General features: G+C 46.6%; 1 protein-coding gene across 7 annotated transcripts in view; it reads left to right on the forward strand.

Annotated features, from left to right (window-relative positions):
* The window catches only part of gramd1ba (GRAM domain containing 1Ba), a 369918-nt gene that overhangs the window by 204682 nt on the left and 149883 nt on the right, over window positions 1–15353 (forward strand). Inside the window, exon 1 of one of the 7 annotated variants that reach the window (XM_051931904.1) lies at window positions 10032–10185. The exons of the other annotated variants lie outside the window; for them this stretch is intronic. Within the exon in view, the coding sequence (XP_051787864.1) occupies window positions 10053–10185 (133 nt within the window). The 5' untranslated portion in view covers window positions 10032–10052. Of the gene's footprint in view, window positions 1–10031; window positions 10186–15353 lie in introns of those variants that run through there. 7 annotated transcript variants of the gene reach the window in all.

A 15353-nucleotide genomic window follows, 5' to 3' on the forward strand; every position in this document is an offset into this window, starting at 1 on the left:
CTGTTCATGTTCTCCCTGTGTCTGTGTGACGTTTTTGTTTTCTTCAGAAACTCTCAGTGTTTTATACCTTGGGTTCAATGGCTTGGAGTCTGTGATCCACCAAAGTTTGGTTCTTTGCTTCTACATGAGCCTGATCTGGATTAATCAGGTTTGAGGATGTCATTCTTAGGTTGTTGATGTTGTCCTAAGCCACACAGTTTGGGTGACACAAGGACAGAGAAGGGACAGCTCTGTGAATTCTGGACAATGGAGGATCAGAAAGACTACCTTAGATCTGCTGTGTGTGTCCTTTTTATTTCTGTGCCCACCTTTTTAAAATGTTTTAGTTTGACCGGCTAAACTATTGCAATTGTACAGTTAATTCGTAAATTGAACTTGTTTCACAATGGGCTTGTTATCCTCAGACTGGACAATTGAAAGTGGTGAGAACGTCACCTGCTCTAATTAGTTTTGAATTTTGCAATGAAGCGGGGGTGGGGGGTTGTCAGGATTTGACATAAATGGGGTAAATCTATGGATACATCCTGCTGGGCATCAACTGGGCAGGCTGGTGGTAGTGATGGCAGTGGGATGGTGTGGCTGGCGTGTTTGTAGTACATTTTAGGCGTTTGAATGTCACAGTGGACCTAAACATCACCACTGAGCACATGTCTCCCCTGGTGGCCACAGTCTACTCTTTCTCAAATGTCACAAAGCACACATCATCTCCAGAGGGTCCCACCGACATGACAGCAATGTCATTCAGTTTGGGATGATTTGGAATGAGATGAGAGTCAAATGAATGTGTGGTAGGAAAACTCCCTAAGGAAAGGGTCCAAAACCTTTGGTGATTTCGTGACTGGTAGAAATCAGGCCTTTCTGGAAGTGTAACAGGGGACTTTAGAGGGGGGTACAGAGGAGTTTGGATTGAAACTGTGACCATTGAGTGCATCAGGATGCAGTGGCTTAATGTGGTGAATCCACCGGCAAATCTGCAAGGCAGGTAAAAGTGCAGGATTCTGTTATCTGACAACATCAAACTTCAAAACTGAAACAGGATGAGCAGAATTAAGGGGTTTGGTTGGGGTGCAATGACTTTACCACAAGGGATTGATCTGCAAGACCCTCAAATTTGACAGGATCAGCCCTCCAGCAGGTATAGCTGCAGTTTCAGGAGATCCGAGAGATCTGGTTTGGAAAACGTCCAACTATAAGAGCGGCTCAAGCTGAAAGATGTAAAGCTGCAGGACACGGGAAATGGACAGGGCCGGACCCCAAGTATGCTGCGGTATGATCAGTCCAGAAGACATCTACCTGTACGGTAGTGAGATCAGGGCAGAGCAAACCAAAAGAGGTACACGAAGAACACAGTCAGACCACAATTAACTGAAAATATGGACTCTGGGTGATCAGCCCAGAAGAAGTCTACCTGTACGTTAGTAAGATCAAACCAACAGCGGTAACGGTGTTGCACAGCGCAGACTTAGTCAGACCCGCAAGTATGCTGTAGTATGGACTCTGGGTGATTAGACTAGAAGAAGTCTACCTATGTGGTAGTGAGATCACAGGGGGGACAAACTGAAAGAGCTACAGGTGCTGCCCACAGGACATAGTTAGACCCCCTTTATCTGGTAGTGTGGACTCTGGGTGATCAGACTGGAAGAAGTCTACCTATATGGTAGTGAGATCAGAGCAGACCAAACAGAAAGAGGTACAGGATCAGTACACAGAGGACACAGACAAACCACAATTAACTGAAAATATGAACTCTGGGCGATCAGACTAGAAGATGTCTACCTATGCGATAGTGAGAGCAGGGCAGAGCAAACCGAAAGAGCTGAAGGTACAGTACATGGAAAACACTGCGGGATCACAATTATTTGGAAGTATGGAAGAAGTCTACCAGTACGGTAGTGAGATCAAACCAGAGGTAATGGTGCTGCACAGCGCAGATTTAGTCAGACCCCAAGTATGCTATAGTATGGACTCTGGGTGATCAGCCAAGAAGTCTACCTATATGGTAGTGAGATCAGAGTGGACCAAACCGAAAGAGGTACAGGATCAGTACACAAAGGACACAGACAGACCACAATTAACTGAAAATATGAACTCTGGGTGATCAGACTAGAAGACGTCTACCTGTATGGTAGTGAGATCAAACTGATAGTGGTATCGGTGCTGCACAGCGCAGACTTGGTCAGACCCGCAAATATGCTGTAGTATGGACTCTGGGTAATCAGCCAAGAAGAAGACTACCTATGTGGTAGTGAGATCACAGGGGGGACAAACTGAAAGAGCTAAAGGTGTTGCACACAGGACATAGTTAGACCCCTTTTATCTCGTAGTGTGAACTCTGGGTGATAAGACTAGAAGAAGTTTACTTATACAGTAGTGAGATCAGAGCAGACCAAACCGAAAGAGCTGAAGGCACCGTACATGGAGAACAGTGCGGGATCACAATTATTTGGAAGTATGGAAGAAGTCTACCTGTACGGTAGTAAGATCAAACCAGAGGTAACAGTACTGCACAGCACAGACTTAGTCAGACCCCAAGTAAGCTGTAGTATGGACTCTGGGTCATCAGCCAAGAAGATGTCTACCTGTGTGATAGTGAGATCAGGGCACAGCAAACCGAAAGAGGTGAAGGTGCAGTACATGATGAACACTGTGGGACCACAATTATCTGGAAGTATGGAAGAAGTCTACCTGTATGGTAGTCCGATCAAACCAATAACACTAATGGTACTGCACACCACAGACTTAGGCCGGCTTTATACTTCACGCGACGCATGCTGCAGCGGACGCTCCTGCCACGCAAGCGTTGTACTGTTTATACTTGCGCGCATACTTTATGTACATCAAGAGGAATCCAGCAGGTGGCAATGCGAGATATTATCACGGTGAGAACAGGTTCGGCTTCGCTGTGTTGTGAATTGCCTGGAACATCCATTAAATTCCGATGACACCTTACCGTAATATCTCTGAAAAGGATGTTTAATGATTAAATCCATCAATCCAGGGATGTGCCCATTCCAGCTGGCATTGGGCACAAGGCTGAAACAATCCCTGGATGGGGCATCCGCTCATCATAAGTTGAATACAAGCACTCACATACACGCTGGCATCATTTTAGTGTCACCAAATCTGCATATATTTGGAAGGAAAATGGAAGGCAAACCCAGGAGGAAATATCAGCGACGTGACTCCCTGCGAGACAGCAGCGCTACCGCTCCGCCACCGTGTCACCCCCATGTGTGTAATTATCAACCGTATTCATTATTTAAATGAAATTAACGATTTATCTGTAAAATGTAACATACATACTTTAATGCATTTAATCACGAAAGTGATATCAGGTATAAATCTAAGGATTTTAAATGTGCAGAGAGCTGGAATATCATAAATGTAATGTGTTCTGTGTGATGATCTATTGCTGCTTGCCGCTGCTGACAGGTCCAAGAAGCTCGTAGGGATTAAACACTGGGATGGCGTTTACGACGGTCTGCTTTAATGATAAAGTCAACTACGAGGTTAAAGTGGACATTTCGAGATTAAAGCCGAAATTTCCACCTTAATCACAAAATACACGTGTACTAAGAATATAAGTTTAATGTCACTGTTTTCTGTACAAAAATTGTTTTAGAAATCCACTCACATGTACAGGCCAGGCCAAGCATAGGACAAGGTAGACAAAGACAGCTGGAGGAATGTGTAGTCAGCCTAAAGACAGGTGTGTACTGTTTTGTCCTCTGTCAGCACAAAGTCTCCTTTCCTTGTTTGGAACCTAAGTAAGGGCCTACATGTGGAGAAGACCGTATATAAAGACTTGGACAGCAGCCAAATACTTCGAAGCCGATGGACGGGTGATATCGTCATCCATCCTGAAAAACCTTCCAATGCGGCGACGGAAAATGGCAGACTGTATACATCGAGATCCCACCTTGATAAAGTATTGTCTTGCTATGGCTTCCTCCGTCTGTAATGTCGCGTAAATCGTCAGTAAAGAAGTAGGTCCCTGATGAATGAAGCAAAGGTGTTGGACACTGAGATCTGACAGGACCTAACCTATAGAGGTAAAGGCAGACATGCTGAAGCTGGATAGTCAGGCCATAAGTATGTTAAGGTGTAGACTGAGGAGGTCTGAGGGCTGCTGCCAGCAAGGATGCTCTGTATAGGATATTGAGATTGGACAAAGGTAAAGCTGGCTGAATCAGACTGTGAGTGGGAACATTTGCTAGATTGTAGTGGACCCTGATGAAAGAAGTCAAAGTGTTGGACACTGAGATCTGACAGGACCTAACCTATAGAGTGAGACGGATGCCCAGTGCCCTTTCCAACCTGGGAGACCGTCGTAAAGGAAGGACGCGGGAAGCAGATGTACACAGGACCCTACCTACCCCGGAGCACTAGATGGCAGCCCCCCTGGGTTGCAGCGGCACACTGGGTCCCTGCAGGGCATGCTGGTAGTTGGAGTCTGGCACAGTGCTGTTTGGTTCTGTGGTAGCCACCAGGAGGAGCTGTAGAAGCTTTACTTTGGGCTCTCGCCACACCTGGGAGTGATTCCAGACCATCGTAATGAGCCACCCAGAGTACGGCCAAGTGCAGCATAAAAGGAGCCGCCTCACTTCACTCAGAGTCAGAGTTGAGACAGACGTGAAGCTTGCCAGAGGTGGAGTGGAGGCAGAAGAAAGAGGTCTGAGTGCTGCTGCCAGCAGGGATACTGTCAATAGGAGACCAAGATCTGACAAAGGTAAAGCTGGCCAAATCAGACTGCGAGTGGGAACATGTTCTGGGTTGTAATGGACCCCAATGAATGAAGCAAAGGTGTTGGGCACCGAGATCTGACAAAACGTAACCTATAGAGGTAAAGGCAGACATCCTGAAGCTGACATAGTCAGGCCATAAGAGAGTGGGATGAGTGCCGATCAGAGTACATGAATGGGTAGACTGAGGAGTTCTGAGTGGTCCTGCCATTAAGGAGCCTGCCTATAGGATTCTGAGGTCTGACGGCATCAAGCTGAAAGAGGTAAAGCTGCAGAACACTAGGAATTTACAGAATCGGACTGTTAGAGGGTACAGACACTGAAATGTGATGGACCTCCGATGAAAGAAGTCAAGATGTACCAGCCTAGTCCGGCTGTGTCGGTGTGAAAGTGTGGAGGTCTGAGCAGTGCTGCCATCAGGGAGCCCCATTTTAGGACCCAGGGATCGGGACAGGACCTAACCTAAAGACATAAAGCTTGAGAACACTCGGTCTCCAACAGGTCGAGCTCGGATGTGTGACATGACCTGCGTTCCAGAATGGCTCCCAGTATTCCACTGTTTAAAGTGAACTTTATCCTGGGGTCCCATGGGCACACCGCTTTGGGGCAGCCTTTGCCATTCTTGGTGTAAAGCTGTTGTTTTGTTTTATCATTAAAAGAAAGAAAAACAAGGCGACTTAGGAAGGACGGCGGTCCTCGTCTCTGGGGAGCAGGCTTCACTGGTGCTCCCGATTCCTGATCCTATCAATTAGCCTAATGAGCTCCAGCTGATCGATAGTTCCTGGCCACCTGTGCCTCCAGGTTTTAGGGCCGCGTTGGGCGCCACACCCTGATCTCCAGGGACTAAGGAGCCCCGGTGATGATGTATAATTTATTGGGGACTGCTGGCTAGAGGTCAGCTAAGTTAATCCACTGAGGGTCTCCGGTGAATGATTCTGCACGGGTGACAGTTTAACAAACCCACCACACTGTTAACCTTATGTCCCCCAAATCTGTTTCTCCTGCAATTTGCCTAGCTAGCCACCACTCGCCCCTTGGGACACATGTCTCACCAGAACTCCCACTGTAGTTCAGGCTTCAGGGGTCTTGCTGTGTGTCGGTGGGCTTCATTGTTGCATCCTGGTGCTCAGGCCTCTTCTCCCCCCCCCCCCCTCCTTCTCTGTCCCCCTCCCTCTCGGAGTGAAATTCTTTTGCCTTTGCGACACATGATATGGAGAAGGTCGTCAGGATGCAGGTGCAGTTTTGGGCCATGCAAAGCAAAACCTGGAGCTGAGCCGCGGCAGTGCAGCCGGAGAAGGCCGACGGCATCTTCTACTTTGATTGGCTTTTTTTTTTTTCTTTTCCTCCTCGCTTTCATTTTCTTCGATGGCACGTCACAAGGCTGTGCGGCTGATCCTTTTGAGGCTTGTCCCTGGGCTTAGAATGTCATGTTTCCTCTGCAGGTAATGTCTTCCTGCCTTATGTGATACAATCAAGCAAGTTCTCCTGCAGCAGATGCGTGGCGACGCGGGCGATGGGTTAATTCTCTGCCTCCTGCAAGGACATGCTTAGTGCTGCCTGTGCCGGCGGAAAGCGCAGAGACGCGCCAGCGGTGACGCGAGCCTCTGTGCTGCGTTGCTTTTTTTTTCTCTTGGAGTTAGGATGCGTTTATCAGTGTCTGCGCTGACACGTGGGTGACGATGGAAGTAGGGGCCATCTAGAGCGTTCATCCCTGCCCTACAGCTGGCAGGGTGCCATCGAGGTCAGCGAGTGATGGAGATGGATGTGTACTTGAGGTTTTAGGAGGGCAGGGAGAGGATGGAAAGAGACAAATAGGCCAAGTGCAAAAACAAAGATAAATAAGCAGAGCAGAGAGGAAAAGAAACGAGAGGAGTGTGAGCAAGAGGACTGGAAGAGAGGGCACCACTAGAATTTAAAAGGGTACAGCGGGACATGCAAGTTCCTTTAAGAGTGGTACCAAAAGAGAACAGGAGGGAACGAGAGGAGGAAAAAAAAAAAGCAGCATGCATACAAGTAGGAATTGAGTGCTGGTATGGAGAAATGAATAGGGGAGCTCATAAAGAGCACAGGAACTAAGAAAAAGGCTGAAAAGAACCAAAAAGAAGATTACATGTGGAGGGAAAAGAACAGTGAAGGCATCACAGGGGTGATGGGGAAAGATAAAACCACGCCGAAGAACACTGGAGGAACTGAATACCGCGAAAGGAACATTGGAAATGATAGCAAAAGCAAAGGCAAAAAGAGGAGTGTGAGAAGAAAGAAGAGTGGAGAGGAGTCTTGTTAGCGAATTAGGGTGACTGAGAGGAGAAATGGGGCTGAGAGTAGAGATAATGGAATGGAAGAAAAGACAAAAAAAAGAAGAGCAGGTGGGGGTGGGGTGGGGTGGGAATGAGCCATGGCGAAGAAGAGGGAGGTGTGGAGGGGACAATGTACAAAGTGATAAAAAGGAGAGAAATTAGAATGCACAAGAGGAGGGAAATGGTAAAAATAGAGAGAGCTAGGAAAAAGAAGAATGATGTAAGAAGTGAAGGAGGGAAAAAAGAAAATTCAGAGTAAAACTAGTGGCAAGGGAGAACAAGAGGAGTGTGAGGAGAAAGTATACCAAGGGAACAAATGGAGGGGAAATGAGCCATTTGAGAGGAGAATTAGGGTGAATGAGAGGAGAGAAGAGGTTCAGAACAGAGTTGGAGATGAATGGAATGAAGCTAAATGAGAAGGAGGAGGAAGAAAAAAGAGTAGAAATGATGATGGGGAAAATGAGATGAAGGATAAGTGGAGTGTGATGAAAAAATACACAAATAGATTTGGCAGGAAAGAAACAAGAGGAATGAAAGTGAATGAGGGGGAGTGGAAAGGTGGAACTGGAGGTATTTGGAGTAAGAGGAGTGGGGAAATAAAAGAGTAGAGCCAGTAACTGGAAGAGATAAGCCAAGGAAAAGAACAACTAGAGATGTGAGGCTAAAAAAAGAAAACAAGAGGAATGTGAAATGACAGTACACAAAAGAAAAGGCAGGAAGAAAAAGGAGTAGAATTAAGAGTGAATGAAGGGACAGAGAAGGTGGAAATGAAGGAAGTAAAAACAAGTGAAAAAATAAAATCGAGATAGTGATAGGGGGAGTAAGACAAGGCAAATAAACAAGAGGAGTGTGAGGGATAAAGTATATAAAGGGAGCAGTCACAAAATAAAGTGGAGATTAGATGATAGGAGAGAAAAGGTGAACATGAAGGAGCTTGAGTGAAAAGGAGTGAAAAAATAAAATAGGATAGAGCGAGTGACAGGAGAGATAAGACAAGGCAAAGAACAAGAGGAGTGTGAGGTGAAAGTACACAAAGGGAGCAGGCAGAAAGGAAAGATGTCATGTGAAAGTAGCATTAGGGTGAATGGCAGGAGGAGAAAGGGCTGAAAACAGAGATGGAGATCAATGAAGCAAAAGAAGTAGGAAGAAGAAGGGAAGAGAGAATAAAATTGGTGAGAGGAGGAAGACGAGCCAAGGCAAAAAAGACCGAAGCCCCCCCCCCCCCACGAAAGCAAGAGTATGATGAGAAAGTGTGCAAAAAAGAAAAAGGAGTGTAATTAGAGTGAATGAGAGGAGAGTTAAAGGGGAGAGGGGAGGGAAAAGAAAAGGTGAGAATGAAGGAGCTGGAGTAAGACAAGTGAAAAAATGAAACAGAATAGAGCTAGTGACAGGAGGAGATAAGACAAGGCAATGAACAAGAGGAGTGTGAGGTGAAGGTACAGAAAGAGAGAAGTCGTGAAATTAAAAAGTGGAATTAGAGTGTATGGAAGGAGAGAAAATGAGAAAATGAGGGAGCTGGAGTAAGAGAAGTGAAACGAAGAGCAGGACAAGTAGAAAAAGAAAAGAGAGGTGGAGGACAGAAGAGAAGGCGGAAAATTACACCACTGGTAAAGCAAGGTTGAGATTAAAAAAAAATGAGTATAAACTGAGGGAGATGAGTTCAACTTAAAAAACGAGAAAGAGGAGTACGAGAATAACAAAGAGGATTAGAAAGCAGCAGGACAAGAGAGGGAAGAGGAGCCAGAGATGTTGATGAAGGCGTGGAGCACTCAGTCATTCACTCACTCACACAAACCCACCCACGCTCGTTCCAGTTCAGAGCTGGTGGTAGTTTGAGCCTAGCCAGGCTGTATGGGGTGAAAGACAATAACCATGGGTGGAATGTCAGCCATCATAGGTAGATGCAAGGAGCAATGGTGGAGACAATATGGAGGAAGAGACAAAGGTGGTGATGGGACAAAGAAAAGGTGCAGAAAGAAATACAGAAAGAGCTCAGATGATAGTGGGCAAGTTCCATGAACATGAAGGAGCAGCGTGGGGCTGGCATACTGGAGAAGATCTAGAGATAGGTGGAGTGCAAAAATGGGAAAATGGCAATGAAAAATTGGGGGGAATGGGAGACAAAACTTCAAAGTTCAGGTAAGGGGTGAAGAAGCAGACCCCAGTGGTCATTGTAGTTGTTAGGTGTGCCACACAATGTCCGACCAGAGTGTAACATGTTGCCTCACTCTGGTCCCAAGATAGACAAGAATGGAGGGAAAGAGCTGAGCTTGGGCCTGGCAGGACAGAAGTGGAGTGAAAAAGCAGTAAAGATGAGAAGAGCAAGAAATGAAAGAGTTGTGGAGTGCCAGAGAAGAGGAGAGGAATAATGAGGAAATTGGGGGGGGGGGGGGTGATAATATTAATGTGGGATCAACTCTGAGCAGCACTGGGAGAAGTGGAACAGGAGCAGGAGGAAAAGAGGGGGTAAAACAAGCATGGCAGGGTAGGAAGGAGTAAAGGGAGAAAGGGAAGTGTGGCAGGAGTGACGGCCAGCGTGACCAGAGGTTTGACTCCCTCCCTTGCGGCTCCTTTGGAGTTGTGTGCTCTTCTAGTAAAGCCCCCCTCTCCACCTCCCCAGCAAGTAATGGCTGTTATCTTCAGTTTTCGTCCTCCCCCTGAGACTTCTAATGCCCAGCATAGGAAACAATTAGTTTATTCCCTTAATTCCCTGAGGTTCTCGGACAGTGTGCAGCTCATAGCCCAGAGATTTTAGGAGTAAAATGTGACACGCTGATGCCCTTATGGGAGTGAGCCACTAGTAAGACGTAGTCAAACATTGGTATAATGTAGGTCGGCGCCTGGTGGCAGCTGGGGGGCGGAGCTTCTGCAGTGTACTTGAGAAAAAGCACAGAGGAGGTGAGCCGGCAGATGTGGGATGAGCTGAAACCGTGAGGAACGCCGCCACACCTACCAGCAAGTGACAAGACGCAGGCAACAGTCAATCCCTGCATGCCACCATCACTGTGCACCGATGGCCGCGTGGCCCTCATGTGCGGCCTGGGGGCCAACATGTTTGAGCCCACTTCTGCCAGCGTGGCTGTCAAAAGAGGGGTCCACCATAGGGTGTCAACTCTACGCAAGAGGCTCTCCTTCCGCAGGACCAAGTGAGTATTCCGTCCTGGAATGAGCGGGTGAGGGTCTCGGCTTTTGGAAGGTGCTGAGGTGGTGCTTTTAGCGATACTAGCTGAGGTGAGGGAGGCACAGAAGAGACCATTGGCTACAAGTCTGTCTGAATTGCTTTGTGATAAGACTGACTCTGAAAGGCACTATATAGAATGAGGACCCCTAGGCCTGAAAGGGAGAGTTGGCATTATGGGGTGCTTGGTGAAATGGAGTGGCATCCGTGCTGATTACTGTGTGTCTGTTAGGGAAGGAAGCGAAATATACAGACCATCACAGACAATATTCAAAGCTGAAAGCAACTTGCAAAGCCCACCCATTATTCTAGGATCAGCCCAGATGCCCACCCACAATTTTTTTTATTACAGGACAGACATGTCCATTTTGAAGGGGGCTTCCCTGTGGGCACGTACAATGGGACAACTAGTGACAAGTTGGGTGTCCCTGCTGCTAATGTTCTCTCATGGTATCCAATGCAAAGACCACCCGCAACTAGAGCGTCCTGCCCGCCATCTTTCAGTTTCTTCTGATTTTTTTCATCTCATCTGTTCCCATGCAGACATATTAGGATGGAATGACAGGGATGAGCCAAGAATCAACCCAGACAGCATGCCAGTTTGTCATCGGGCACACACACCTTCTCTCGGGCCAGTGTAGAGTCTCCCACCACCCTGGCATAGTCATCCTTGGATTATGGCAGGAAACCAAAACACCTGGAGAAACCTGGAAGGAGAAAAAGCAAACTCCCTGAACGGAGATAGGCCAAGATTTGAATTGCGGACCCTTGAGGTGCAAGGTGGCAGTGCTAAACACGATATCATTCAATTAAAATGAGAGTATATATAATATAAAGGAGAAAACTAAACTGATTCAATTGAGAAGTCCCCCTCATGTCAGCTTGTTTTAACTTCTTGTATATAGTAAAATACAAATCTAATCCAGATTAAATTCTGATGAGTCACAGGTGTGTATTGTGGCCTGCCAAGCTGTAGCTGGGATGCCAATATGAGGGTGAAGGCATAAGGGAGAGGAGTAGGGTGAAATCCTGTGCCCCTCAGCCAATGGTCGTCTCTGTATATTGGTGGCAGAAGTGGGATTATCTTCTGAATAATAGGTGACATCCCCTGCATTTCATGTGTGTGCTGTGCTCCAGCTAATACAGTTTGAGAAAGATTTGAAGGAATACAAGTGAAAAAATAGTATTGGACCCGGGTGCTCCGGTGCCAATGCCACCCAAGTACAAAGACATGCAGGTGAGGTGGATAGCTGATGGTAAATTGTCCCTGAATATGAGTCTGTGTTCCCCTTGTTAGGGACTGGTGTCCAGTTCAGGGACTGTTCCTGCCTTGCACCCCATGCTTGCTGCCTTGAGCTCCATCTTCCTTTTTTTTGGATAAGTGTGTTAAGAATATGGATGGATATGAATGTGACAGGGTGAAGGGTCACTTTACCTCCATGTCCCCATCTTTAAGGGCTTAATAGACAGGGATGAATTATAGATGGCAAAGGTCAAGAGGGACCTGAAGGGTCAAAGGAAGGTTCCGTAGAACACAAATGCACCACTGAAGTAAAGACCACTCCCACGTTAAAGGGGGTTGTTGGCTAGTAAGTCAGTGTAGCCTGTAGAGGGCGCCCCTGCCACCCAAACCTGACACAGACAGACGTAGGACGCCAATTCAGCATGCATGTTTTATTTTTTTCTCTTTCTCCTTGTGGGAAACGCCTTCCCCCGTAAACACCAGTAAACACTTTAGCATAGCATGCAGCACTTTCTTTTCATCTTTCTCTTCTATCTCTTTCTCTTCCTTTCTCTCAGTCTACCACCACTCCTCCTGGAAAGCTTCATTTCCCTTCTCCCAACTCTGCCTCCTTTTATAGGGCACCTGGACATGCTCCAGGTGCTCGATCACCTTCTTCTGGGTGCCACGCAGGACTCTGCCATTCCTGCAAAGCCCCCTGGCGGCGCCCATGAAACCCAGCAGGGCTGCTCCAAACTCCAATTCCCCAGGAGCTCTGTGGGCATCTGAGGCACTGTTGCAACCCAGGGAGGCTGCCCTCTAGTGTTGCCAGGGGAGGTATGTCCTGAATATGCTCTTTCCCCTGGTTCTTCCACTATATAGGCATCCTGGCCAGCCACATCAGATAAACTTTAGAAGGTGAAACCACTTTCTCCACACGAACTCCAAAGTCACTGACCCCCCCCTCCCCCATATCAGACGTGGAACTGAAGAAACACATGAGGTGGATTTCTGTGGGTGAGTTGTGCTATGGATGAATAGACCATAATAAAGAGGCGTGTGGGGTGCAGTATGTGTTAGATAGAAAGATGGTGTAGATGGCAGAAACTGTGGCAGTCACCATAAAATGGGAATGTGTGTTCAGGAGCATAAAAATCTGTCACAGGGAGAAATAGATGCCTCCTCCGTATTGTAGAGGAATTGTACATGCTGGTACCCTCAAACTTTCAGAGTAAGGGGAAGTATAAAGGACCCATGGGAGTTCAAGTCCATTCATACAATACATAACCTTATAGGTATGTGACATACTCGGAAGTGAACTGTATGGGGTGGCACAGTGGTAGGCTGCTGCATTGCAATTAACAGACCGGGGTTTGCATCCTGGGTACTCCCTGTGCGGAGTCTGCATGTTCTCCCTTGTGTCTGTGTTGGTTTCCTTCAGGTGCTCTGCTATCCTGCCTCAGTCGAAAGATATGCATGTTAGGTGAATTGGTGACACCTTTGTGTGTGTTCACATTGTGATGGCTGGTGGCCTTTCCTGGGGATTATTTCTGCCTTGTGCCCTGTTCTAGATAGGATAGGCTCCAGTAATATCGCCCCCCCCCCAAAAAAAAAAAAAAATCATCCCATACCTGCAACCCTTGTCTGGTTTAAAAGGGTTAGAGAAGGGATGTCGAACTCCGGTCCTGGATGGCCGCAGTGGGTGCAGGTTTTCATTCTAACCATCTCCTTAATTAGTGATCAGTTTTTGCTGCTAATTAACTTCTTTTGCCTTTGTTTTAATTGATGTGACTCAGACCTCTTAGTTGTTTCATTGTCCTTAATTAGCAGGCAAACAATAATGAGACACAAAACAAGCAGCCACATGACCAGCTAACCTGTGCCCATCACACAATAGCTGAAAATAAAGAAGGGTGAAGGTCTTAGTAAAACAGACAATCAACAGTTTTGGAAATGTCTGCTGTGGCAGAATGAGAGCAGCAACAAGCCGTGGAATTAAATGACGGGTTCAATTAACAGCAAGAATCAGCATCTCATTAAGACACTGGTTGGAGTGAAAATTGTTGGAGTTTGAATTCCCAGTTTAATTGATAATCTGTTGGCTCGTTTCATGTCTAATTTCTGTTTGGTTGTCGTTTAATGAAGAAAAGAATCAATTCAGGGGACTGAATCCTTAAAACAGGACTAAAGAAAAGAAGTTAATTAGCAGTGAAAACTGGTCACTTATTATGAAAAAGGTTAGAATTAAAACCTGCAGCCACTGCGGCCCTCCAGGCCTGGAGTTTGACACCCGTGGGTACAATGACATGACAAATGAGGAATAGGCAGTCCTCCCAATAATGAAGAGGATCGTGAGGTGGTCAGTTAAACAGGCAGGCACTATAGAAGAAGGAACCCAAAACCTCTGCTCTGCTCCAATTTTAAAGGGGGAACTGATGGGACATCATGTACTTTTATAGAATGTAGATGTGTTATGGAGGATTTATCTGCCCTGCCAAGCCCCCCCCCCCCCCCCCAAAAAAAAAAACAAAAAAAAAAACAACAATTGAGGTTTATAATAATAATTGTATTTAAAGTTAATTGCTATGTGTGATTTACACGGAGAAAGGCTCTAGAAGGAGGAAGCATCACATTCAACCTGCCCCCCCCAAATGACTGGAAGAAGGGCAAAGCTGAAAGGTAAAGGCTTATAGTTTTCCAAAAATAAAATTAGATGAGAGTGAAATGGGCTTTTTAGTTAAAACAGCAGCAGTGCGAAAGTCCTGACTCAAACATTCCTAAAGACGGATGACGGCCCGTTGTGTGGCAGTGAAGTATGGTGCCTGCTGTTCAGGCTTGATTATGAAAAATGAAGCAGAAGCCCGGTGAATCATTTCCTAGTTAATTTTTACAAAATCCTCCTGCAGGTGCACAGGAACAGCAGCGCACATCACTAGAACAGTCAAAGCCTGCACCCCCCCATACATTAAGAAAAGGGGTCTGAACACGGGCAGTATGGTGACACAGTGGTTAGCTCTCTGGGACATTGTCAGTTTGTCTGTTATTGCCTGGTTAGTTTGGCATGTCCCTGATGTATGCAGGTGAGGTTGACACTAAACTGGCAGGATATGGGAGGGAGTGGTTGCATGCTTGAATGTGCCCTGTGGTGGGCTGGCACTCTGTTGGTTCCTTCCTGGCGCCCAACTGGAACTGAAAACTGGAAGGTCTGAAGTGCTGGGTCCACCTGCAGGGGGCATCGGTGAGTCCTCTTGTATTCTCTTTATTCTCCAGTTGAGAGAAACCATTTGAACCACTTCAGGTGACTTGAGAGAGCAAAAGTGGAAGAAGCTGAATTGAGTCTTGACAGCCAGGGTGACGTTCTTTGGGCTACCAAGAAGCACGGGAGAGGGGGAGAATGGCAGGTGTAGAGTGAGGACAGACCACCAGGAGGCAATGTACGCTTTAGTGGTAGACTGTAATTTAGATGTAAATAAAGGAAGCCACTGGGGTTTGCATCTTGGTAGTTGGCATCCTACAGTGGTCAGGTGGTTGTGTGCCCTCACAGTACTGGTGGATTCTTATGGAAGTTGTTAGGCTCGCAAATTCAGTGGTGGGTTAAAACAGGTAGCACTGAGGACTTCATTGCTTTGTGTGATTAATCATTATGGATTCATATAAGTTTACTCTGGGGCACAGAGATGTGTGGCCACCTCACACTTTCCAGAAGACTGCGTCCAAATCCCGACCAGTGTGGAGCTTGCATATTCTTCCCCATTTACATTGTCTTGCTTCACAGATGCTTTTATCCAAAGCAACTTACAGAAGAGGTCAGCATAATCGAGTAAACATCAGTCTGGGGGTCTGTTAGGGAACAAGTAACAAGTGTGACAGGACCAGGTCACAAATTGATCATCACAAGTGAGGAGCTCAGAACA

The sequence above is a fragment of the Erpetoichthys calabaricus genome, chromosome 9, assembly GCF_900747795.2.
Source record: "Erpetoichthys calabaricus chromosome 9, fErpCal1.3, whole genome shotgun sequence".
Taxonomy (NCBI): Eukaryota; Metazoa; Chordata; class Cladistia; order Polypteriformes; family Polypteridae; genus Erpetoichthys; species Erpetoichthys calabaricus.